Below are 27,492 nucleotides of genomic sequence, written 5' to 3' on the forward strand. Positions count from 1 at the left end.
GGGATTGGGAGGGAGACAAACTATAAGTGACTCTTAATCTCACAAAACAAACTGAGGGTTGCTGGAGGGAGGGGATTTGGGAGAAGGGGGTGGGATTTTGGACATTGGGGAGGGTGTGTGCTTTGGTGAGTGCTGTGAAGTGTGTAAACCTGGTGATTCACAGACCTGTACTCCTAGGGATAAAAATATCTGTTTATAAAAAATAAAAAATTAAAAAAAAACAGTGTTCGGTATTCAGCATTCTCAATATGTCTACTTTCACATTCATTTTTGCCATTTGTGACAACATGGATGGACCTTGAGAGCATTATGCTAAGTGAAATAAGTCAGAGAGAGAAAGACAAATGCTGTATGATCTCAATTCTATGTGGAATCTAGAAAAAAAAAAAAGAGCCAAACTCAGACACAGAGTAGAATGGTGGTTGTCAGGGACTGAGGGGTGGGGGAAATGGGTAGATGTTGGTTAAAGTGTACAAACTTCCAGTTATAAGATGAACAAGTTCTGAGTGTGTATTGTACATCATGGTGACTCTAGTTAATGATATCATATGATATACTTGAAAGTAGCTCTTGAATGTTCTTACCACATAGAAAAATTTGTAATTATGTGAGGGGACAGATGTGTTAACATTATTATGATAATCACTTCAGAATATATAAATATATCAAATTCTCCTCTTCCCCGCCTTAAACTTATACAGTGTTATATGTCAATTATATCTCAATAAAGCTAGAAAAAATCAAATGAGTACAAATTCTGCAATACACAGTACTGTGACACAAGAGACAGGCAATTGCATTAACATACACTAGCGACAAATGCTGGAAACCAAAATCAAAACACAATAACATTATGTTATACACCTGAAAATCATGTGACATTTTCTGTCAACTCTACTTCAATCAAGAAATTTTAAAAAACCACAATAACATTTCTGATTGTTCCAAAGAAAATAAAATAGGTAGGTATGAACCAAACAAAACATGTATAGGGTCTATATGCTCGAAACTACAAAGCATGATGGATGAAATCAAAGAAGAACTAAGAAATGGAGAGACATACTGTGTCCATGGATTGGAAAGATGGAACACATGGAAGTTGTCAGTTCTCACCAAATTCATCTATGAATATAATGCAATTTTGATCCAAATATGAACACATTTTTATAGACATATATAAGCTTATTCTAAAATTATACAGGAAGGTACAGGACTCAGAAGAGCTAAAACAGTCTTCACAAAGAAGAAAAAAGTGGAAGAAACCACTCTAGTTGATATTTAAGCCTCTATGTGACTACAATAATTAAGGCCATGTGTTGTTGGGGAGCACAGATGCATAGATCAATGGAACAGAATAGAGAAACCAGAAATAAAGCCACACCAATATGCCAAACTGATGTTCGACTAAGGTATAAAAGTAATTCAATGGCAGGAAGATATATTTTCAACAAATCATGCTAGAGGAATTGGCAAAAGAGTGAACCTTGATCTAAGTCTCACACCTGTGTAAAAATTAACACAAAAAAGATTGTAGATTTAAATGTAAAACTTAAGGGGCACCTGGCTGGCTCAGGCAGAAGGGCATGCACCTCTTGATCTGGGGGTTGTGAGTTCGAGTCCTACGTTAAGAGTAGAGATTAAAGGAATAAACTTTTTTAAAAAATGTAAAACTTAAAACGATAACACTTTTAGAAGAAAAATATTTTTGTTTGAGATGTAGGGCTGTGCAAAGAGTTCTTAGACTTCACATCAAAACACGATTTCATAAAAAGAAAAATTAATAAATTGAACCTCATTGAAATTAAAACCTCTTCTATGAAAGCCCACTGGAGGAGAATGAGAAGAGTAACTGTAGACTGGGAAATAGTTTCACATCATGTATGCAAGAAAGAACTAGTATCTAGAATATATAAAGAACTTTCAAAATTCAATTGTGAGAGAACATTCCAATGAAAAATGTGCAAAATGCAACAAAAAGACAATTCCCTGAAGAGGATACATAAATGTCAAATAAATAAATGAAAAAACGAGAGATACCATTAGATATCAGGACAATGTGAAATGCAACCACAATGAGATATCTCTATAAACCTATTGGAAAGGCTAAAATTAAAAAATAATGGCAACAATAAATGTTGACAAGAATGCAGAGAAACTGGATTTCTCATACTCATAAATACAAGATTACAGAGATGGAGAACAGCTTAGAGGTTGCCCGTGAGTAGATGGGGAGAGAAACTAGGAGGGACAGAAAAGAGGAATACTGGGAATCTTTATGGTGCTGGCATTATTTAGTATTCTGACTGTGACAGTGGCCACATGAACCAACACATGATAAAATTTCATAGAAATATACACACAGGCAAATGGGTGGTGTAAAACTGATAAAATTGGAATAAGGTGGATGGGTTGTCTAGGTATTGTACTACAGCTATGTGTGATGTTACCATTGAGGGGGGTGAAGGGTATTTGGGATCCCTCCGAATTATTAAAATTGTAAATCTACAATTACCTTCAAATAAAAAAGTTTAAGAAGGGAGTATGACATGCTCTGTGCTCTAATCCCCACTTAATAGGAAAAAATAAGGCATGGAAATAATCCTTGGTTTAGTTTAAATAAGACCTGATATGAAGTCTAGGTTTGACTCACCCAAATTGGAGTTTGCAATTCAGAAATCAAGACCAACTAATACAAGGACCACCAGCATTTACGCGAATGAAGAACCTTTCAGAAAATTCTGGCAGTTTTCTTATATAGTTTCTAAGCATAGAAGAGATCCTGAGCAAAAACTGCCCAGTTGAAAAGAGCCATTTGATCGCAATAAGTTGTTTTAAGCTTTTAAAGAAAATTGTTTTAAGTTTTTAAGCCACTAGGTTTTGGGATGGTTTATTACACTGTAATCAGAATACTACATCAAGCACAGGGAGTGAGTAGTTGTAGCCAAACAGACAAGTTGTAAATTTCAGCGAGTCTACTGATTTTCCATGTTAGGATCCATGTTTGTTGTTCCTGAAACCCATTTTCCTGAATATATACTCTCTAGGCATGTTGGCATTGATGATGGGAGTTGGGGAACACAGCTACAAAGGAAATTGAACAACCAGTCCTTGCCTTGAAGAACTCGGTCTCCTGAGACAAAACACCAGCACATTAAATGGCATGAGAACAGTTATAAGGCAACAAATCAGCAAGTTCAAACTAATATACTATGGCACAAATTGAATGCATGTGGCAATGTATGGCTACCCAAACAGCGGGATGGAGCTAGATAGACATTTTGGACCCTGAAGGCAACACTTTAGAAAGGGCCCTTTTCCCTTTGTTAACAGTGAAATAAACATCTCCAGCAAATGCAGGGTTGGTTGGATGATATTAACACTTCTGAAGAAAGAAAAAGGAGGTAATTTCCAGGGACAATTTTTCTGGTTTTACTTTCCTGATATATGATTTTGGGGCAAGCTACAATTTCCCTGAGCATCCATTTCCTCTTCTCTAGGCTGGAGGTTAACAATCAGAGAGTAGTGGGTCGAAAGTCAGGAAACCTGACATGGAATCTCAAATCTGTCATTTACTAGCTGCATTACCTTGGACATATCACTTCCCTCCACCCTATCCATTTCCTCTTCTGTGACATGAAGATGTTGAGCTCCATGATCCAGAAGATCCCTACTGACTCTTTGACACTTGAGGCCACAGATAGTTCAAAGTTGGTAGTAAGGGGTTAAAAAGTAATGATGAAGTATACAAAAGTACTCTGCAAGCCATAAGGATATATAGATGTTAGTAATATCAATATGGTCCAGTTCCATGTTTTTTTTTAAAAAAAAAATCCCTGTAGCTCTCCTCCAAATTTACGGGCTTAAAATATAAATGGGTACTGTCTGCCAAGGCAGCACTTTGGGGCTCTTAGAGGATTCTGAGAATTCTTTGTAACTGCTGTCCATCGAATAAACACCTTTGCACTAGCCGCAGTGCTATTGTGATTTTAAGCCTGAGTTCCTGGCCCAACTCAGAATCCCAGAGACTGCTAGAACAGTGGCGTCTGTGGTGGGGCACTCCAAGTTTTCTTCAAGACCCTTCAAGGTAAATACCCTTTTCATGGGGGCACAGGGAGGAAGCAGATTTCTAAATCACCCCTTCTCCCTTCATACAGACACCCATGTCCCCCCCAACCCCCCGCGTGTAAGGACACCAACACTTTGCCACTTTTCTAGCCCCGGTGTAGATTTGGGAAACGTCCCCGAAATTATAAGCAGCTTGCTGGGGCATAGTTTTAGAGACCAGCTCCTCCTGCGTTCAGCGCAGCGGCTCAGGACCGGACCAGGTGCACTCAGAGGGGCCCTGCGCAGGAGGAAAAGGGTTGCGGGCTTCCAGACAGGGAGGTCAGAGGGTAGCCAGGGTCTCCAGCGCCCGCCCGAGGGATGGGGAGCTCCTAGGTGCATTCCAGCGCTGAGGAGGAGGAGGGGCTGGAGGAGAGGTGCGGTCCCTTTAAGACCCCAACGCCGGCTTAGCCAGAGGAGGGGGGTGCAGTGGGGGCGCTGCGTGATGGGAAAGTCGCCGGCTGAGCCTCACACTTTCTCCGGATTTCTTAACTTTGGGGCCCGCAGAGCAGGAGGAAAGCCGCTGTGCCGGGGCGGAGACCGGGCTGCGGGCTGGCGGCTGCTGCGTGCCCGCGGACTTCCCGCCTGCGCCGGGCGGCTGGCCTCTCCGGCCAAGTGGGGAGCGGACGGCGGGCGGCGGGCAGCGGGCGGGCAGGTGGCCCCGGGCCGCCGCGCCCGCGCCTAAGCTCTGCCCCCGGGAGCTTAGCGAGCCACTGCTCCCTCGTGGTGTGAGGGCGGTGATGTTTTTCCTCCCACCCACTTTTGAGTCCTCCCTCCTCCCTCGCGCGCACTCTAGCTCTCGCCACAACCTGCGAGCCCCAGACCTCGGAGGAGCGCCCCGGGGAGCTTGGAGCGCGTGCACGCGTGGAAGACGGAGCGGGCCAGTGGCCAGGTCAGTGAGCAGTGCCTGATGTCCGATCCCCCTACCTTCCTTTCCAGCTTTTGCACAGGTGGGGTGTCTTCTGTTGGCTCCAGCCGCCCCTGAACGCCGCCCCCCCCCCCCGTGCGCCCCGCTCTCCCCAGACCTGCCACCCCAACTCGCTGCTCTCGGGTCCAGCTGCCAGGGGCCAGGTTGGAGGTGGGCTGCCAGGCGCCCTACCCGGGCAGGTTAGGGACCTTGGATTTGAACTCACCACTTGCCACTCCCTGCTGGGCTTGCTTATCTCCAGGCTCTAGCGCCCGGGGGGAGGCCACTTGGCTAGCTTCTGCAGTCCCCTTAGTTACTGCCTGTGTCCCGAGAGGCTTTTATTTCTCGCTTGCTGAAGTGCCCTGGACCTGCGGGTGATTAAGCCCTGGACCTGCTAAGTTAATGAAACAGGGTAGCCAAGGCAAGAGGCTCCTCTACCCTCTGGACATCTGTCTCATTTTCCAGCCCAGACCACTGGGGTCAGAGCTTGTGATGCTGGACTCAGGAAGCAGCACCGTACTGCCAGAGCTTAGGGCCTGGAAAGCCTGCCTTTCAGACCCTCCGAGCTGGCCCTGCCACTATGAGAATGGGCAGTTGAGTTCTCGAGGCTCCAGGGTGCCCGTTTTGAAGGTGGAGTTGTGGGGAATAAAACGAAATGATGGCTAGCAAGGTGTTTTGTAAGCCAAATGTAAAGCATTGTTTGTCACTCATAAGCGGCAGTGAAAGCACTGACTCTGATTAGAGACACCCCTGGCTAGAACTGCCATTTTCTCAGTAGCCACCCACCACCAGTGAACTGAGCTTTTCTTGTTGGGTGGTGGAGTGGGGAGTGGATCTCAGTGGATGGGCGTGTGCCTGAGACCCCAGTGTCTTCTTGTTGTTTGGCCCAGAGAGAATCACTACCCCAGGGGCTGACCCACAGAAGACAGCAAATGTGAGTTTACAAGGGCAGTCAAGCCTCTTGGGAGGATTAAAGAGACATTGTGGGCAGTGAAGAACTGGCTGCCGTGCTCATCCCTTAGCCAGCCTTTGGGAATGTCTCTTTGGTTCTCTTCTACCCAGGAGACCTCTTCTGAGAAGGTCCAGACTTCTGACACTTGATGGCCCAGATTACCTTGTGATTCCAGCCGGGCAAGGAGACTTCAGTCCCTTTGCTTGCTGCAAATGAACTCTGTGAATGCTTGTTTCATAGAGGTTCCTTAATGGATATACTTCTTTAGGTTCTGACATGTTTCTTGTTCTTCTGTAAGGCCCCCCGGCTCCCTCCCAGTGTTAGTTGCAGGATTTTGTGTTCTTACTTGCTTTCTTGGGTGGGGGCTAGATCCCCCAAAACATGTCTGTGGGCTACTTTTCTAAGTAACCTGTAAGAGAGTCAGTGCAAGTTCAATAGCACAACAGCCTGAGTGAAGCAGAGAGTTAATGCAGAAATAACTCCAGTTAACTGGGTCAAAGTATAATTTGAAAAATTAAGGACAGTTTGGCTCTTTGCAAGTATAAGAGTCGGCATGTTTGCTGAGCAATGCTTGCTTAGGTTTTTTGATGCCGTCGGAACAAATGCTTTGAAACCACCTCCCTCCCCCAAAAGAAAAAGTTACAGGGATCAGGCGACATTGAACGGGGAGGAGTCCTGGGAAGGGAATTCTTCTCAGTTTATATTTCTGCACAGAATACAAAGACAGGACTTCAGATCTTGTAAATCAAAAGTGAATATTTGTAAAGCGATTCATTTTCTGATGTTCTCCATCACAGCCTGGGAGGCCACGCAGACGACAGAAACGCCAAAAGAGATTAATTGCTCTCTCGTCACCAACTTTTCTATTTGCTCATAACATCAGTTGGGACCCAAGAAAAGCAAAAAAATTCTGAGAGCCGTTTTCTTGCCAGCTTGAGTTATGAAGCATTGCTACTGTTCACCGAATCGCCCAACCATTGTACAAGAAAAACAGCCCTGTTGGTTCTTGCATGGGGAGACCCGAAAACTGTGGTTTCAAAAAATACCCCCTGAGATCCGTTTGTGATTGTGATAAATTGGATTTCAGCAGTTAGAAAGTCTTTCTCACTCGAAGGCTTGGGGGATAAGCTTATTAAAGTAGGCTCAGATAGAACCTCGCTGGGGTGAGTAGCTCTGTTGGTTTGCTTCAGGGGGACCTGGTAGCTCTCAGAGGACAGAGACGTGCTGAGCGATTAAAGCTGGACCACAAGCTTACAGCGGGGACCAAGATGTCAGAACGATGCTTTCAGGAGGCTAGGAACGTGTCCTATGAAATTTGGCCCTTGTTTAAGGAGCAGGAAGGATCATCTTGCCTTTTTGGCAGCTCTTTATACTCAATATTTAGGTTGGCCCTTCAGAAACCATCAATGTGCTCAGTTCCCATTTGGGGTTAACCCTAGATTGAAATTTGAAGTGTCTTGAACATTTAAATGTTTTCTAGCCATCCACTGGATGGGTTTTACAAATTCTAAAGTCTATGGAAATGACCTGCGGCTGGTCCTGAGCGATAGCAAACCTTCTGTGTTCTAAGGCTCAAACAGCTTAAGATTTCCACTCCTTAGACAAGAAATGCAAGTCTCACACTTTAAAGAATTGTAGTTGCTTTGATGGTCTTCTGCATGGTGGTGCAGTGCGAACACATTGTCTATATAAATTGGCCTAATGTCCCTTACGTTTTGCAGTGGACTTCATGTGAGAGCAATATGTCTGACCCGTCAAGGTGTTTAATTGTATCCATTTGCTAATTACATCCATGTTTTCCAACAAAAGTAACTGAACTGTAGATCTTTATAGATCTCTTAGAAGATGCAGGAGAAACATTGACTGATTTACCCCTCCTCCCTGAAGGATTAATAGTAGCAGTAGTCTTGAAGCTAAGATGAGTTAACTTGCATTTCAGAAATTGTTTGGGGGCGCCTGGGTGGCTCAGTGGGTTAAAGCCTCCGCCTTTGGCTCAGGTCATGATCTCAGGGTCCTGGGATTGAGCCTCTCTGCTCGGCGGGGAGCCTGCTTCCTCCTCTGTCTCTGCCTGCCTCTCTGCCTCCTTGTGATCTCTGTCTGTCAAATAAATAAGTAAAATCTTTAAAAAAGAAAGAAAGAAATTGTTTGGGTCCCATGCCTATTATTTTTATCTTTGTTGTCAAAGGACCCATTTTGCAAACCCATTTCCCTTTTCTCCTGAAGAAAAATCTCTTGAGAAATCAACTCTAATTCTGTTAGAAAGGATGATTTCAAAATTTTTTATTTTCCTATGATATGTCTATAAGAATTTTGGCCTTAGCATTGGATAGGAATGCATGCTCATCTGCTTGAATTCCCACCCACCCCCCCGCCACCGCAATCTTTGCAAGACAGGAGAGGCAAGTGCTCTTTCTCACACAGGAAAACAGTGCCTACACTTACCATAAATTCTCCAGCATTTTTCCCCCCTGGTGAGTCAAAAGTTTAGGCATGGGTGATCTCCATCAGTTTCTGAGAACCTATGTCTTTTTTTTTCTGCTTTCTTCTCAGCAGCTTCAATACACCAGGCCCTGAAAGTTTTGAGTGGCCTTTTGCAGTGGCGAAGATGAGAAAGAAGTGGAAAATGGGAGGTGTGAAATATATCTTCTCCTTGTTGCTGTTCTTTCTTTTCCTAGAAGGAAGCAAAACAGAGCAAGTAAAACGTAAGTGTCTTGAGATTAAAAAACATGATACTTTCTTGTAATTTCTTTGAAAATGTGCTTATAATCTGTAGGGATTGTGATTTAGTCCAAATGTGGCCATACAGTTATTCTAAGAGAAGAAAGTGAATGTTACTGACTTATGCATGAGTTGATAAAAGAATGGGAGCTCTGCATCGGGCCAACTAAATTTAGGGTTGTTTTTCTGATTTTCATATAGTTTTCATCTCCTAGAACACATGACACATTAGCCTATTTTCCTTTTCCTGTTCTAAACTGTACAAATCTCATTCCATTTTACGTAACTCTAGAAATATCTGACAGATGAGCTGGATTTTTTCCCAAATTTCAGACTCTTCAGCAGAGGTTTTCAGTTTATGAAAAAGAATAACACAGAAAAGAAAAAAAAAAAGAAAAAGAAAAAGTAAGGCAGGCTCTGCCTATTCCCTTATGCCACAAAACGAAGAAGGAAAAAACCTTCACATGAACTGGATTCAGATGAAAAATCCTTTGAGGAAATTGAGATTCCAGGGACCGTGAGCAAATTGGATGCTGTTTATTGAAAGAACGTCCCCGCAAAGCCAGGGAATATTTCTAGAAAGTCAGCGATCCGTGTGATGGACTAACACATTGGAGAAAGCCGAGTGACAGGAAGGGGGTATAATTACCCACGTTTGGGAGATTGATGTGTAACTGTTGACATCGCTGCTCTTGTTAGGAGCTTTCTGCTGAAAGTACGAGCCTCACCTTCTTGGGGCCACTTGTAGGCCTCTCTGGGATGCACGCTTACTCTGAATTGGAAGGAAAAGCCATTGCTCGGGTTCCCCTCTTTGGCTGCATCAAAAGAAGCACAAAATGGAGATAGGCCAAGAAGGGCATTCTCTGCTCCACTGAACTTATTCATGAGGAGGAACTGTGAAAATCTTCTTGGTAGGAGCTGCAGCAGCATCTGAAGCACATCACGGAAACATTTATCTCCTTGATCAGCGGAAGTCGACTATAGCCGGCGTGAGGCTTGCTGACAGGGAGAACGGTGCCAAATCCATTCCACCATGACGTGTGTTTCTGTCCCCCTGTGCTTTTCATAGTACTCTCTGTCTTCTTCCCGGGAGAAAGGGTGCTTTTGATTAGGCTTCTGAGCACAAGTGACCTGTGGTGATATCTAGCTTGATGGGGACATGAGAAGAAGTCTAATGTCTAGCAGGGCCCAGGTTTCAGCAAGGAAACTCTGAATCAGTCTCTCTCTCTCTCTCCTGTTTCCCTCAAATGACCTCCTTCTGCCAGAAAACTCTCCTTTGAGTGGCTGTGATAGGAAAGTTGTCCATTCATCCTCAGCTCCGGTTACAACCCAGCTGGGCCCAAGATCTCTTAGGAAGAAACTGTTACTGATGGCTTGATAAGGGAAAGCTTGCAACTCTTGGAAGACCATCTCTTCTGGGAAGTCTTCCATAGGTATGAAGACTGGAAGATTACTGTCCACGCAATCTTGAGCTTAATTGACAAACCAAAGAAAAATAGGACTTCAAAAATATTTACAGGCCCCTCCTGCCCTTGAATTTGTCCCAAGCCCTTTTAATATTCTGTTGGTGTCAAAATGATTATATAGTAGATGGCCTAGACCCTCCCAGTTCTCTTCTAGTGTTTCTGGGATATAGTCAGATGATGAGGCTAAGGGTATGGTTGTTCCCCGAATGAGCGGTTCAGGGTCATTCCGTGTGGCCATGCCCAAGCTAACTGTCTTGAGGACGTGTGCTAAGTTATTTCCACTCAAGGGGAAATCTCAAAGCATATGCCCTCTGTATGTTGCCTTGATACATACAGATGCACACACACACATGCATACATACAAGGTATGCACGGAGATGTATACTGCAGCTCTAATAGGGAGAAGTCAGAAGCAGTAGAAATGCCCGTCCACTTGGGGTTGGTTACATAAACGATGTATGTAACATACTCTCATGCTACCTTTAAAAACAGTGCATATCATAAGTTTGAGAGCCCCATGAAATGCTTAATTAAGTCCTTTTTAATTTTCTTAAATTTTAAAATTTATTATACTCGTGGTCCAAAATGATCTGAAAGTATCTGGGCTTTATAAAGAAAGTTCGTCCCTCAGCTACCCATCCCCTTCCCAGGGGCAGTAGCCATTACTAATAGTTTGCTATGTGATCTTCTAAACTCTTTTCTCTGTGTCCAAAAACACACGTATTTTTTTTTTTCTTTTACGAAGATGGGGTACGACATGTATTTTCTATAACTTTTATTCAGATATGTGTCTGGGGCCTCCTTCATGTCACAGCCCTGCTGTATAACTGTGCCATATTCTTTCTCATGCCTGTATAGTTTCCCATCGTATAAGTGTGCCATGACTTAATTAACCGGTCGCTAGTTATTTATATTGAGGTTGTTTCCAGTTTTTGCTATTAAAAATAAGGTGTTGACGAATACCTTTTGGGCAATTAGGCAAGTATTTTTGAGGAATCATTTGGTCAGAGTGGATGTTGGGTTTTCACCTTGGTGAGCACTGTCAAATTATCCTCCAGAATGTGTTGCATCCATTTATACTTCCACTGTCTGAGGGTCCTTCTCAACCTCCTTTACTAAAAGTATAATTAATCTTTTATCTTGTGGCCCATTTAATGGGGGGAAATCATGCTACAGCTTTGCTGTGGTATTTTCCTACTACTGGCATATCTTTGCAATTCGTTTTGATCCAATTGAATTTCTTCAGTGACTGGCCCATTTTGCAGTTAGGTTGCTTGTCTTTGTGGTCAGTAAGAACTTACTTATGAACATTTTGTTATATCGAAACTTGATGGCGAACTTTTGTATTTAAAATACTATTTTTCCCATCTGCGCTTTGCTTTAAACTTTAAGATGGATTTGCCCATGGGGAGGTTTTAAGTGTTGGTGTCGTCAGATCAGTTATTTATTTCCCTTATGGCTCCGAAATTTCTTCTTCCCAGGGAGGTCCTTACCACTCACTCTGTAATATTTTTTTCTACTGCTTCCATAATGTGGGGTTTTACCCAGAGTTCTCTATTCCATCTAAAATTTATAGTCATGAATAGTGTTCATTGGGGAGCTAATTTTTTTTTTTATCTGTGGGTGATAGGCTCATGACTTCTTTTTGCTCATCTCTGTGCTTGTTTATTCTGGAGTTTCCACATTTGGCTAGTATGACTTTTATGACGGGGATAAAAATCTGGGAAAACTCCGGGAAACCTAGAAGTGTAAAGGTAATACACTGTCATGTCTCTCCTTGCTGTCTGATGCTATTTTACACAAGGGTTTTGACCCATTATGGGTTGATTTCAGTAGAAGCTCCTCTATCAATGCACACACTGCAGTCTGTTCGCTCTCCTGTCTTGGGCGTCAGGGTAGAAGGAGGTGGGCGTGCCATTTGGTCAAAGAGGCTCACTCAGTTGGTGTGGTATATGCAGAGGTCTGGAGAAAAGGCCATATTTGCAGAAGGCTGTTTTCACAAGGAAAGGAAAGGCTGCCACTTGCTGGTAGCCAGTTAGCTGTTAGTTATGTTGCTCTCCCAGGAGACAGGTGGGCTTCTGGAACCTAGGGAGTCCTGATGGCACATTACAATGGATGACAGAGCCATGTGTGGCTTATAGAAAAGTCTGTTACTGTCCAGAAGCAACAAGGTTTGAAGTCCGAAGCGGAGGCAGCTGGGGGGTTGGGGAGGAGGGGGATTCTTTCAGGAACTCCATTATGCTTTGTTGTTGAAGTTGTAGTCAAAGAGGCCAGGAAGCTCTTTTGAAGTTCAAAGGAGCGTAACATTCAGTGCATGATAATTCATGCAAATATGGGACAGGCACACTGAAGAGTTTGCCTCTTTTGGCAGTTCTAACGTGGTTAATCAACGATGGATTAAAGTGAGGTGGAACAAGTGAGTTGTGAGGAATATTCAGTTATGTATTTCTAAAGGACCAGGCTGGGCCAGGTCTGGAAAAGGTTCTGGGGAGAGGGATTGTTCATGTATTTCGTGGAATCCGTTCCTGCTGGACAACGTGTTAGCTGGATCTTCCAGGAGACTAGAATCTCACTCATTTTTTTCTCTTCAGGAGAAAAGTTTCCAATATCTGGCTGAAAACAAACCTGTTACGGAGCCTACACTGAGCTTCTGTCACGCAAACAAACCAGACAGGCTTGAGTTTTCCTCTTCTAGCTTCTTGCTTGGACATTTGAGGTGATTATTGGATGGCAGAAAGAATTGCAAACAAAAGAATAGATTGCTTTAGGGTGCCTGGGTGGCTCAGTGGGTTAAGCCGCTGCCTTCGGTTCAGGTCATGATCTCAGGGTCTGGGGATCGAGTCCCACATCGGGCTCTCTGCTTAGCAGGGAGCCTGCTTCCTCCTCTCTCTCTCTGCCTGCCTCTCTGCCTACTTGTGATCTCTCTCTGTCAAATAAATAAATAAAATCTTTAAAAAAAAAAGAATAGATTGCTTTACGTCTTAGAGGCTCTTGTAGGTGGAAGTAGATGAAAGGGAGAACACCTCAACTTTGGATACCTTTATGTTTTGTAAAGTACATTCTTCTTTTTTAAAAAGATTTTATTTATTTGAGAGAGAGTATGAGCGGGGAGAGCAGCAGAGGGAGAGGGAGAAGCAGGCTCTCTGCTGAATGGGGAACCTGATACAGGACTCAATCCCAGGACCCTGAGATCATGACCTGAGCTAAAGCAGACATTTAACCCACTAACCACCCAGGTGCCCCACAAAGTCAATCTTAATGATTTTTTTTTTTATGTGGGGTTGGGAGTGGAGGCTCTGGAGTCAGCTTAGATCCAAACCCCAGGTCCTCAAATTCAGTGTTCTGTTCATGACACTAGTTTGCTTCTAGCAGTTCTCTAAGGGAAGCAAGTTCATGCTCTTGAATGGGCCCTAAGCCCATTCCTTTGCTTAGGGCAGCCACTTACCACATAAGGGGTGATCCAAGTGAATGAATAAAGAACTTTGTAACCAGAATTCCTAGGAGAGGCGGTATACTACTGGGGAGTTAAAAGGGACTAGCATGAACGTTATTCAAGAACCTGAAGAAGCTAAGCCAAAGGAAATTTGTGAGGAAGGTTAAAAATATGTGCCTCTGTGTCCATGCTTCTTAGATTTCCCTGACTTCTCAGGAGGATTGGAATGTCCTCAGAGTCTAATGGAAAGAGGACTGTGCTTTAAGGCAGGAGACCTGGTTTCTGGTCAGTTCTGTTGCTTGCTATGTGGTATCGGTTGAGTCATTCATGCTCTCTGAATGAAGGATTCTCTCTATATCAGCTGAGAATTCTTGCTCACTGGACGGCAAAGTGAAGGATGCCAGAGTAGGCGGGACGAAGGAAAATGAGGTTCTGGCTTGGGGACCTCGGAGCACATCTGGACTTTTATCACTGTCCCAAGGTCACTGAAAAGAGTGTTATTCCTTTAAGATTTATAGCCTGGCTTCTTCTAAAAAAAGATTAGGTACAGGCTATATAAGAAAGAATAGCTGCAAGCTAACATTTTTAAAGATGAAATGAAATAGAGCACCTCTGAAGAAAGTAGGAAGCAGAGATGTTTTGAAAACCTGCTTTGGTGCACTGCAGCATTCCCCCTCCGAATTTGGCTTGTGCTTCTGAAAAAATAAAAAGAGGGAGTCTGGAGTGGCTGGAAAGAGAAAATTCCAGTTTCATTTACAGATATCATTCTTACCTCCTGCCCATTTGGTCAGTATTGATCATGGGATGCTTGAATAAGGCACATTTGGGTGGCATACAAGGATACCATCTGTAACCTGGGTTTCAGAGAAGAAAGAAGAATAGCCTTTCTTTATTGACTCTGTAAAAGAAGAGCGCAAGTAATAAAGTATGACTCAATAAAAGTCTTTCTGTAAGTGTGAAGGCAGTGTGGTCTAGTTCCTTTTGACTTCGGATGGTCTAGACGTAGATTAGATCGTCAGTACAATCTAATTTACATTAACATTTTTTTTTCTGATTTTAAAATAGATGCCAAAATAAAAAGCTAAGGTGCCTCCAAAAAATAATAATAAAATAAAATAGATGCTCATTTAAACATTCAGAAGACACATAAAATATAAAGAAAATGGGGACACCTGGGTGGCTCAGTGGGTTAAGCATCTGCCTTCCGCTCAGGTCATGATCCCAGGGTCCTGGGATTGAGTCCCGCATCCGGCTCCCTGCTCAGCGGGGACATGCTTCTCTCTCTCTGTTTCTGTCTCTCTAGCTCTGCCCTTCCTCCTGCTCTTGCTCCCTAGTGTTTTTTTTTTTTTTCCCCATGCTCGGCTATGAATATGTAGTATCATACATATACATTATTTCACAAAAATGAAGCCCTGCCTCATAACCAGTTTAGTTTATTGTGTCAGTTCACAATAGATTCTTGAAAATGCACCTGCAATGGTGATAGATCCCATGTTGTTTGAAGTGAAAGCTGGATTTTTTTTATATATATTTATCTGTCGCAGGGCATGCAAAGGTGATCTCACTGTGAAAAAAGCTCAAGAGCACATCTTGAGCTCTTTTTTTTTAAGATTTTATTTATTTATTTGACAGACAAAGATCACAAGCAGGCAGAGAGGCAGGCAGAGAGAGAGGGGGAAACAGGCTCCCCGCTGAGCAGAGAGCCCAGTGTGGGGTTTGAACCCAGGACTCTGGGATCATGACCTGAGCCAAAGGCAGAGGCTTAACCCACTGAGCCACCCAGGCGCCCCACATCTTGAGCTCTTGACCAAATGGAAAGCAAAACTCCTTTAGCAGAGACTTGTGCTGCCGAGGTGCTGATAGGAAGAACAACTTGTTTGTTCAAACAAAAGCTTTGATTTTTACCCAAAGTCCTGTGCCAGATGACAAGAGATGATTTTAGCCAGAAAAATACTCAGGTCAGGTCTCACCAGCCAAGCAGCCTTTCTGTGACAGGATCTCCATGTGGCCTCATAGTAAGGACTGATGAGAATACCACCAACTACCAGTTACCTGTGCTAGTGGGGGGCTAGAAAAGCACAATAAATTGAGATTTCTCCAGTTCTTCTCTGAGTCAGTGGTGTGGCTTTACTCGCTGTCAAAATGCTTTGAAATATGGACTCTTTTCTTCTCATTGTGTTTGCCCACCTGCTAGTAGAAAATGGAAATAGCCACCAAGGCTCAGGTAGTGAAAAGGCCATGATGGTAGAGGCTGCTCAATATATATGAATCTGAGTTAATTTGGGGCAAATGATCTAAGTAGGAATAAGGTAACTAACCCCAGATGCACAGTAATAAGCTGAATATGCGAGATGGAGACTTTGGCTTTTTCCTGGCTTCCCTAACCTGGAAGTGAAGTCTTAAAGCCCGGAGGAAATCTGATAGAGACTTCAATTGCCAGAGAAATAGGACACTTTTTCATGTGTAACTACTATATCTTGTTTTGCCCTTTCTGCACTTGGCTTCAAGTTTGATAAACGACTGAAGTATTTATGCTTTTTTCCCCCCTCTGCTTTATTATAGTCTAAAGTAGCCTTTTAAAAAATAATTAAAAAGGAACTTGTGTACTTGATTTGTCCACTCATATAATGAACAGAAAAGATTCATTGCTCTTTTCACTGACTGTATGTGTTATAATAAAATAAATATTATTGTAATACTTGCAGGATGATGTGTCTACAGTAATAGCTCTTATCAAAAACAGTTCCTAAGAATGTTTTCTTGCTTTTAGACTGACGATTAAGTTATTGACCTTTTGACCCAGTCCTGGGTGCTAGATGGTAATGATTGGGCAAAACATCAATGGCATAGTCACATATCTCTGTTGTTTACTTTACTTTTATCTTTTTTTAAAGATTTTATTTATTTATTTGACAGAGAGTGGCACAACAAGAGAGGGAACAAATGCAGGGAGAGTGGGAGAAGGAGAAGCAGGTTTCCCGCTGAACAGGGAGCCTGATTCGGGGCTCGATCCCAGGACACTGGGATCCTGACCTGAGCTGAAGGCAGACACTCAAGGACTGAGTCACCCAGGTGCTCCCGTTGTTTACTTTTAATTATCATTATTTTTGTTAACAGGGGCCCCTAAAGTAGCAGGGATCGCCACTTTTAATTAGGGCCAGATGCACCATTTGAAAATTAGCTATGACAATGCAGGTTGAATGTCCATCTCAAATGTCAGTTGCAGTTACTTTGGGAGCAAGTTCTGCTCACAGATAGCATTAGTTAGTGGTAAGCCATGCATTCTCCAGCTGGTATCTGTCAGCTACTGGCAAGTGATAAGCTTACTTTTTCTTGCCTATATCTTCTAAAAGTTGGCGAGTCATCGTTGTTTTAATAAAATCAGCTCACATATGCTTCTTGTCCAAGATGATATACTGGGCTTTAGGTGTGGTTGATTATGCTGTGTAACTCATTAAATTCTCCCTTTTTGGTTAATGCCAAAAACTTTGTAAAAGTTAAGACTTCTAAACATGTGCTAAAATTGACTTTGCCATAGTTTCTTAAAATTGATCATTGTTCAGTGTACTCATCGAGCCATCAGTGGTAATTGTGTTAATCCCAGACTCCCATGGTAAAATGAGTCTTAAGGTTTATAGTGTTTACTTTTGTTATGTGCTTGAAAAAAATTAGAGTCAGTAATTGTAGAACTTTGTTTAGTAACTCTAGTGGCATTACTGTTCCATTCCATGTCTGCCTCCAGTTCCAGGGGTTTGTGGATTTCTATCTGGGGCATAATTGGCCAAATCCTATATTGTTGAGATGATGATACACTATTATGTTTGCAGTTTCCATCAGAAGTTAGTGTTTGAGTAAGATTTTCATCAAGAAGCATAGTTTGCCAGACTCTGGTACCATAATATAGAAGAAATGCTGTGTGAATATTATTAAGTTTAGAGAGAATGAAAAAGAACTTCCAGCTTGGCTAATCTAGCTTCGCAATTAGATTTTAAACCCCTTGACAGCATGGGTACTATTTTTTTTTGTCTTGTAAACACATTTTAAAAATTACATTATAAAGATTTTTATTTATCTGTTTGTCAGAGAGGAAGAGAGAGAGAGAGAGAGAGAGACAGGCAGGGGGAGATGCAGGCTCCCTGCTGAGCCTGATTCAGGACTCAATCTCAGGACCCTGGGATCATGACTTGAGCTGAAGGCAGACGTTTAACCTACTGAGCATCCCAGGCATCCCCATTTAAAAATTATTGAAGAATAATTCACATACTATGTTTTGTTTCTGTTGTATAACATATTTATTTAATAACCACTGTCAAAAAAATTATGAATTTTCCTCAAAAAATTAAAAATAGAATTACCCTATGATTCAGTAATTTCGCTACTGGATATTTATCCAAAGAAAATGATAACATTAACTCAAAAAGATATATGTATGCTTATGTTTATTGCAGCATTATTTACAATTGTCAAGATATGGAAGCAACCCAAGTGTAGATGTATAGATAAAGAAGAAGTGGGATACACACACGCACGCACACACACGCACACACACATGCTTGCATGCACAAGCATACACAGTGGAATATTACTCATCCATAAAAAGGAATGAGATCTTGCCATTTGCAACAACGTGTATGGAATTAGAGGATATTATACTAAGTGAAATAAGTCAGACAGAGAAAGACAAACATCATGTGATTTCACTCTTATGTGCTAAAAAACAAAACAAGGGTGGATATTATTTTATACTTTGTGCCTTTATCATAGTGATAGGCACAAAAATGCAGAATGAAGCTTTCCAGATGTACCATTTTATACAGTCTGTTAGGTTATGACTTGACTTTATTGTGGACAACACCTGATTCTTTAGAAGGTGATCAAAGCTGTTTCAAAGGTCTTATGGAAGAGTAACTTGAGAAATAGGCAAGAATGTGCGAAGCCTTTTCTTTTCCAGTTTCTTCAAGTAGGTGACGTGTACCTTGCAACTGTGTAGCTGGAAAAGCTAGAATCCTCTAGTGGTTACAGCCCTTGGGTCTGAAGTCAGGGTACTTAGGTTTGAATCCCAGCTCTATAGCCTGACCAGTCACATCAACTTGGGTGTGGTACCAAATCTTCCTTTACCTCAGATTCCTTATCTGTAAAATGGGACTAATAATAGAACCTACCTTATGTGGCTGTTGTGGGCATTTAGTAAATTCGTGTATGTGAAACCTTAGAACCTAGCCTGGCAAATACTAGTGGTGGTTTTGTTATTGTTGCGAATGCTATGACCATTCTCATCTGGCTGTTGTTTAGGCCCTAGTCGCTTTCTACGTTTACCAGCTACGTTAAACTTTAAGCCACATTTAGAGCAGGAAAATTCAGATTGTTTAGTTTTCATATGCTGTCCAACAACACTCTTAGAGACTGACTTTGGGGGAAATGGAATCTATTGACTGAAGCAAGTCATTTTTGGTAGATGTGTGGATTTCATGAATACGGGGTGCTCAGTTGTATCGAAAAGACCCATTTAATAATAGTGCCTGTGAAATAACCTACCTTTAAGTTATTTCAGAAATGAGGTGGCAATTTCCTTAATATCAATATGTAAATGATACCCTCCTTGTGGCATAAATGTATATTGTTTCTTTTCTTGCAAGTTAAAACCTTTTAGTAATTTGGATGTGAGTATAAAAAATATGTAAAGGCATTTGAAACCTACACTTTGACAGCTTGTCTTATTTTCGTGGTTCCTTAGTCTTTCAGGGGTCTTAATCTTGGACTTATCACATTTTTTTTCATCTGGTAAGAAGTAAATCACCTGACCATGCAGACGGCAGAGCTGATAGTGAAAGCTCATCCAACTTCATATTTTAAGTAAGTAGATTTAATGTCAAAGTCTGAGGGAGCTAATTCAAGCAAGTACAGTAATCTGTAGTCAAATGCATAATACACAAGGTTCCATTTTTTTAATGTGGATTTAAATCAGCAAACTAACTTTTAGCTTAGCTACATTTATGTCTTAGTGGCTGCAGACTTAGACGAGTAGAATTATTTATGTTAGCCTAATAATGACACTTGAATAGCCCCCTTCATGGATTTGCTTCTAAGTATATACCCAGATTCTTTCTGAAGTGTCTAGATAAGTCATATATGTGAAATGCAAATCACCTAGGTATTTGAGAGTGAGATTATAAATTTACCGTAGAAAAACAGTCACTCCCCTTTCGAAAGTAACAAAAGGTGCCTCATTTAAATGTTTGTTTTGGGAAGTTTAGGATCATTCCTTATCGGTTAAAGATCCTGGGATTGTTAAAATATTTAAAATATTTCCTACTCCCTTCTAGACTATTGTGGATCAAGAGTCTTAACTGGTGTCTATACCAAGAAAATTGTATTTCTAAGACTTGGCTGAGAAGCACACAAGTTCTGCCTGGAAAGTAATTTTGATTTTCTGAGTTCTTTCAGATAACACATGATTTTGAGCACCTACTCTGAGCTTAGAAGTATAGATTAATACAACAATGATATCAAAAATAGGAATATCACAAGTGGGGAAATAAAAATACTTATTAAAATTGAATATATATTCAACCTTCCTGATAAAGAAAAAGACTGGTTCTGTTTTCCACTAACAAATTGGCAGTTTTATTTTATTTTTTTATCAAATTTTTATTTATAATTCCAATATAGTTACGTACAGTATTAGTTTCAGGTATGTAATATAGTGATTCAACAATTCTGTACATTACTCAGTGCTCATCATGATACATTTAATCCCCTTCGCCCATTTCACCCATTCCCCTCTGGTGACCATCAGCTTCTTCTCTATAGTAACAGTGTTTCTTGGTGTGACTCACTCTCTCTTTTTTCCCCCTTTTCTCATTGTTTTGTTTCTTAAATTTCAGGTATTAGTGAAATCACATGGTAATTGTCTTTCTCTGATTGACTTATTTTGCTTAGCATTACACTTTCTAGCTCCATACATGTTGTTGTAAATGGCAAAATTTCATTCTTCGTTATGGCTGAAAATAAATCCAAATTCTTGGACCTACACCAAATAAAAATCTTCTGCACAGTGAAGGAAACAATCAGCAAAACTAAAGACAACCTACTGAATGGGGGAAGACATTTGCAAATGACATATCTGATAAAGGCTTAGTTTTCGAAATATATAAAGAACTGATATAACTGAATACCCGAAAAACAAATAATTTAATTAAAAAGTGGGCAGAAGACATGAACAGACATTTCTTCAGAGAAGACATCCACATGGTCAACAGACACATGAAATAATGCTCAGCATCACTTGGCATCAAGAAAATACAAATCAGAACTACAATGGCACCTCATACTTGTCAGAATGGCAAAAATCAAAAACACAAGAAACAACTCTTGGCAAGGATGTGGAAAAAAGGAACCCTCATGTGTTGTTATTGGGAATGCAAACTCGTGCAGCCACTGTGGAAAACAATATGGAGGTTCCTCAAAAAGTTAAAAATAGAACTACCCTACCATCTGGTAATCACACTACTGGGTATTTACCCAAATAGTATAACAACACTAGTTCATAGGGATACATGCATCCATTAGTTTATTTCAGAGTTACTTACAGTAGCCACATTATGGAAGCATCCCGAGTGTCCAAATTGGCAAAGTTTTATACAATTGAATTATCCAGTGTTGGGCATTCTCACCTACTGCAAATGGGAAGGTAAATTAGTATAGCTTTTCTGGAAGGCTGTTTGACAGTACAGGTCAAGAATTTGAATGCATTCAAAACCTTTGACTAATCAATCTACTTCTAAGAATTTATATTAAGAAAATAACCCCTGTTGCTTATAAAAATTTATTTAACAGGTATTTATCATGGAATTTGTTTTAAGAAAAGGAAATGCAAAATCCGAATACCCCCCAAATGGGTGATTGGTTAATGAATTATGGTTCCACAGCGTTGGTTTAGAATCACGACACTAAGCATGGAGTATAAGGGAATATTTAATGGCACAAAAACATCCATGATATGTTAAGTTTAGAATATAATTTATAAAACATATGACCTATATGTTGTTAATTTTGTGATAAAACTTTTATACATACAATGCACAGAAAAAAACTGGAAAGAGTTTCTGGTTTCTGGTCTGACATGTAAAGAGCTTAGAAGATGTCACTCCCGTTGTCACACACAAAAAAGCTGAAGGAATGAATCAGTTAGAATCCTCTTGAATCAGTTAGAAAATTGAGGTCACAGGGCAAACTGCCTTATATTCTTTGCTCTGAAATCTGGAAAGCTTGGTGAATATAATCACCACTTCTGAGTCCTGGTAGGAGCAAGGGTATTGCTGGACAAGGAGTATGTCTAGCTTGAGAGAGAACTTTTTTTGTGTGAGTTTTATGAGGTTCTCAGGATGAAGATTGGAGAGAAATTTCTTCCGGCTCCAGGCATAGGAGGGGAAAAGTATCCTGAAATAAGCCCAAAGCTCTTTGTTCTCCTAAATTAAGGCCTTCCCTCAAGGGAGATGATTTTACCAGAGCCTCCCTGATTTGCATTTTATCAGAGTCTAATGAACTGGAAAGAAGGGAAATACCCAACTCCACTAGCCTTCTTGTCTTATCTATACAGGTGGAGGAGAGCAGATGCAATTAGCACGTTTGAAGGTCACAGCTCAGAGGCAAAGACTCACTAAAAGGCTGAGAACTAATCGCATGATTTATAGAATGCTTCTCCCTCCAACCCCTGCCACGATTTACTACGACATCGATAGGGCCCTTGTGTAATAACAGGAGATTACAGGTGAGAAAACTACACACCTCAGACACTATTAAATCTAGGAAAGCCCAGAACAATAGGCAGGGAAATAAACAAGGACATTAGAGCAAATTTTAGCTCTGACATCACAGCTACGGCAAAGAGTACAAGTAGCCTAAATTCCAGGTAGGTTAAAATAAAACCTCATGCTAAAAGCTTATTTACCTTAGTTTCTTTTATCCAGTGCCTCATGTCCAACTTTCAACAAAAAATAAAAGGTAGGCTGAAAGGCAAAAAAACAGAGTCTGAAGACACAAATCAAGTATCAACCAGATTCCGTTATAGAAAATATTTTGGAATTATCGGACTGGGAATTTGGAATAACAGTGAGTAGTCTGATTAGGACTTTACTAGGGAAAGTGGATAATATTCAAAATTAGATGGAACAGGAGATGGAAACTCTTAAGAAAGGAACAAAGGAAATGTGAGAAGTCAGAAACACCATAACAGAGGGGTGCCTGGGTGGCTCAGTCATTAAGCATCTGCTTTTGGCTTGGTCATGATCCCAGTGTCCTGGGATCAAACCCCGCATCTGGCTTCCTGCTTGGCAGGAAACCTGCTTTTCCCTCTCCCACTCTCCCTGTTTGTGTTCCCTCCCTCGCTGTGTGTCTCTCTGTGTCAAATAAATAAATAAATAAGGTCATTTAAAAGAATACAAAAGTCCATATAGATTAGAAGTAAAGGGACAGAGAAAGTTATAGCATGCTGACACTAATCAAAAGTAAGTGGGAGTAGCTAGATTAATTTCAGACAAAGCAGACTTTCAGAGCAAGGAAACATGTGTATGCATCCAACAGGGTATCCCAAAGTATGTGAGGCAAAAACTATTAGAGCTACAAGGAGAAACAGACAAATCTACTATTATAGTTGGAACTTTTATACCTCTCTATTAATAATTAACAGGTCCTGAAGACAGAAAATCAGTAAGGATGTAATTAAACTGAACAGCATCATCCATCAACCAAATCTCATTGACTTCTATAGAATATTTTATCCAACAACAGTAGAATACACATTCTTCTCAAGCTCACATGAACCATCTACCAAGGTGGACCACATTCATGGGTCATAAAACACACCTTACAAAATTAAAAGTAATAAACATTATGCAAAATATCCTCTTAGTTCACACTGGAATGAAACTAGAATTCAATAACAGAAAGATAGCTGTAAAATCCCCAAATATTTAAAGATTAAATAATACAGTTTGAAAAAGCACATGGATCAGGGTGCCTGGGTGGCTCAGTCAGTCGAGCTTCTGACTCTTGGGTTTGGTTCAGGTCATGATTTCCTGGTTATGGGATTGAGCCCCGTGTCAGGCTCTGTGTTCAAAGCAGTCTACTTCAGATTCTCTCTCCACCATTCCCCCAACCTCTGCTCCTCTTTGCGTGTGTACTCTTTCTCTCTCAAATAGATAAATAAATAAAATCTTTAAAAAATAACATATGAGTCAAAGAAATAAGAGAAATTTTAAAATATTTTGAATTATATGAAAGTCAAGATAGAACTTATCAAAATTCACAGGGTGCAGAAAAAGCAGTGCTTAGGGGAAATTTATAGCATAGTATTAGTATATTAGAAAAAGAAAGATCTAATGGCAATAATTTGACTTTCACCTTAAGAAACTAGAAAAATAGGGGCGCCCGGGTGGCTCAGTGGGTTAAAGCCTCTGTCTTCGGCTCAGGTCATGATGTCAGGGTCCTGGGATCAAGCCCCACATCGCAGAAGCAGAGAGCCTGCTTCCGCCTTTCTCTTTGCCTGCTTTTCTGCCTACTTGTGATCTCCGTCTGTCAAATAAATAAATAAAATCTTTAAAAAAAAAAAAGAAACTAGAAAAATAGGGACACCTGGGTGGCTCAGTTGGTTAAGGGTCTGCTTTCGGTTCAGGTCATGATCCCCGGGTCCTGGGATGGAGCCCTGCATCTGGCTCCCTGCTCAGCAGAAATCTTGCTTCTCCTTCTTCCTCACTACTCCCCCTGCTTGTGTTCCCTCTCTCTCTCTGTCAAATAAATAATATTAAAAAAAGGAAATCAGAAAAATAGGAGCAAATCAAATCCAAGGTAATCAAAAGAAAATAAATTTTTTAAAATTAAAGCAGAAATCAATGAAAGTAAAACCAGGGAAATAATAGAGAAAAATAAATGACACCAAAACTGGTTCTTTGAAGAGACCCATAAAACAAACCTCTAACCAGGTTAATTAAGAAAAAAGGGAGAAGAGACAAACTACTAACATCAGAAATGGAAGAAAGGCCATCATCACTATTGATGCATTGATATCAAAAGGATAATAAAGGAATATAATGAACAACTCTGTGTCCGCAAATTTGATGACTTAGAAACGGTGGACCAATACCTTAGAAGATACAGTTCAATGAAACTCACTAAAGAAGGAATAGTCTGAATAGCTCATATCTATTAAAGAAATTGAATCAATAATTCATAATCTTCCAAAACAGAAAGTACCAGGCCGAGATGATAAACTGGGGAACTTGACCAAACATTTAAGGAAGAAGTAATACTGACACTCGTCAGTCTGTTTTAGAACATAGAAGCAGGGGCGCCTGGGTGGCTCAGTGGGTTAAAGCCTCTGCCTTCAGCTCAGGTCATGATTCCAGAGTCCTGGGATCGAGCCCCGCATCGGGCTCTTTGCTCACCGGGGAGCCTGCTTCCCTCTCTCTCTCCATCTGCCTGCCTCTCTGCCTGCTTGTTATCTCTGTCTGTCAAATGAATAAATAAAATATTTTTAAAAAATCAATTAATGTAATCCATCACACCAACAGGCTAAAGAAGAAAAATCACATGATTATAGCACTAGATGCATAGAAACATTTGACAAAATCCACCACCATCCATCAAACTAGGAATAGAGGGGAATTTCATCAACTTCATAAAGAATATCTACAAAAAAAAAACTATAGTTAACTCCACACTCAATGGAGAGAAACTAGGTGTTTTCCCCCTAAGATCAGGAACAAGGCAATGATGTCTCCTTTGATCACTCTAATTAAACATTGTACTTGCAGTCATAGCTAATGCATTAAAATGGGAAATGGAAACAAAGGGTGTAAAGGTTTGAAAGGAAGAAATAAAACTGCCTTTGTTTACAGATGACATGATTACCTGTGTAAAAAGTCCTAAAGAATCGATTTTAAAAACCCCTCCCCAAATTAATAAGCGATTATAGCAAGGTTGAAGGACACAAGGTTAATATATAAAAATCAATTGCTTTCTTATATACCAACAATGAACAATTAGAATTTGTAATTAAAAAACAGTGCCATTTACATTAATACCAAGAAATGAAAGTACTTAGGTATAAATTTGGCAAAATGTGTACAAGATCTAAGGAAAACTTCAAAATTCTCAGGAAAGGAATCAAATAAATGGAAAGATATTCCATGCTCATGGATAAGAAGACCCAATATTATCAAGATACCAGTATGTCCAACTTGATCCATAGATTCAGTATAATACCTATCAAAATCCCAGCAACTTACTCCATGGAAATAAAGTGACTCTAAATTTTCCTTGAAAGGCAAAAGACCCGGAATTTCTAACACAACACTGAAGAACAATAAAGTTGGAGGACTGCCACTACCCAACTTTGAGACTTGCTATAAATCTACAATAATTATGACAGCATCATGTTGTTGAAAGAAGAGACAAATAGATCAATGGAACATAATAGAGAGCCCAGAAAAAGACCCACACAAGCATAGCAAACCGATCTCTGATGAAAGGAGCAGTGACATTTCATTGGAAAAAGGACAATCTTTTCAACAAATTGTGTCAGGACAACAAGACATCCACATGCAAAAAAAAAAAAAAAAAAGAACGTAGACACTGACCTTAAACCTTTCACAAAAATAACTTGAAATGGATCAAAGGTCTAAATATAAAATACATTAAGTATAAAACTTCTAAAAGATAACATAGGAGAAAATCTCGGTGACCTCAGGTTTGGTAGTGTGCTTTTAGATACAACAGAAAAAACATACTCCATGAAAGAAAAAATTGATAAATTGGACTTCATTAAAAGTAAAAACTTCTGCTCTGCAAGAGACACTGTTGAGGGCTTGAAATGCCAAGCCGCAGACTGAGGGAAAATATTTGCAAAACACGTATCTGATAGAGGACTTGTATCCAAAATATACAAAGAACTCTTTAAATCTCACACAAGAAAGAAAAGGAAATGACCTACGCAATTAACAGATAGGCCAAGAGTTAACCAGACACCTCACCAAAGAAGACATACAGGTGGCAAATAAGTGCGTGAATAGATGCTCCACATGGTATGTCATTAGGAAATTACCAATTAAATCAACCTACCTATTAGAATGGCTGATCCCAGACATACAGAGGACACCAAATCCTGGTGAAGGTGTGGAACAACAGGAACTATCTTTTGCTGCTGGTGGGAATGTAAAATGGTATAGTCATGTTGGGAGACCATTGGGAAGTTTCCTACAAAGCTAAACATTGCCATACTATGTGATCCAGCAGCCATACTCCTAGGCGTTATTTAAGTGAGTTGAAAACATGTCCACATGAAACTTGCACACAAGCATTTATAGCAGATTTATTCACCATTTCCAATAATGGGAAGCCACCAAGATGTCCTCCAATAGGTGTATTGATAAATAAGCTGTACGTTCATATAACAGAATATTGGTCAGTGACAGAATAAATGAGCTATCAAGTAATGAAAAGATAGGGAGGAACTTTAAATGCATAGTTCTAAGTGAAAGAAGCAAGTTTAAAGAGACATCACACCCTATGATTCCAACTATATGACATCTTGAAAAGACAAAACTATAAAGACAGTAAAAAAAAAAAAAAGAATTGGTGATTTTTCAGGACGGGGGGCAGAAGAGGGAGGAGATGAGAAAGCAAAATACAGGGGATATTTAGGGTGCTGAAATTATTCCTTTGTGGATATGTATTATTATACATTTGTCATAACACATAACATGGTGCAAAACAAAGTACATGTTCATGTGCTTTAGTTAATGTTAATATCTCACTAGCGGTCCATTAATTGTAACAAATGTACCAGTTCTTCATTAACTGAAGATGTCAATAACAAGATATTTGGGGGTGGGGTAAAGAGAGCATATGTGGGAACCCT

General features: G+C 40.6%; 1 protein-coding gene across 7 annotated transcripts in view; it reads left to right on the forward strand.

Annotated features, from left to right (window-relative positions):
* Positions 1-4,542: 4,542 nt before the first annotated feature.
* CHRDL1 (chordin like 1) overlaps positions 4,543-27,492 on the forward strand; it is a 120,632-nt gene continuing 97,682 nt past the window's right edge. For 2 of the 7 annotated variants that reach the window (XM_059384991.1, XM_059384988.1), the window contains exons 1-2: positions 4,543-4,993; positions 8,511-8,662. In XM_059384991.1, the coding sequence (XP_059240974.1) occupies positions 4,842-4,993; positions 8,511-8,662 (304 nt within the window). In that variant the 5' untranslated portion in view covers positions 4,543-4,841. The remainder of the gene's footprint in view (positions 4,994-8,510; positions 8,663-27,492) is intronic. The other 5 variants (XM_059384985.1, XM_059384989.1, XM_059384987.1 and 2 more) reach the window with 3 other exon arrangements.

Source organism: Mustela nigripes, chromosome X (assembly GCF_022355385.1).
Source record: "Mustela nigripes isolate SB6536 chromosome X, MUSNIG.SB6536, whole genome shotgun sequence".
NCBI classification, from domain to species: domain Eukaryota; kingdom Metazoa; phylum Chordata; class Mammalia; order Carnivora; family Mustelidae; genus Mustela; species Mustela nigripes.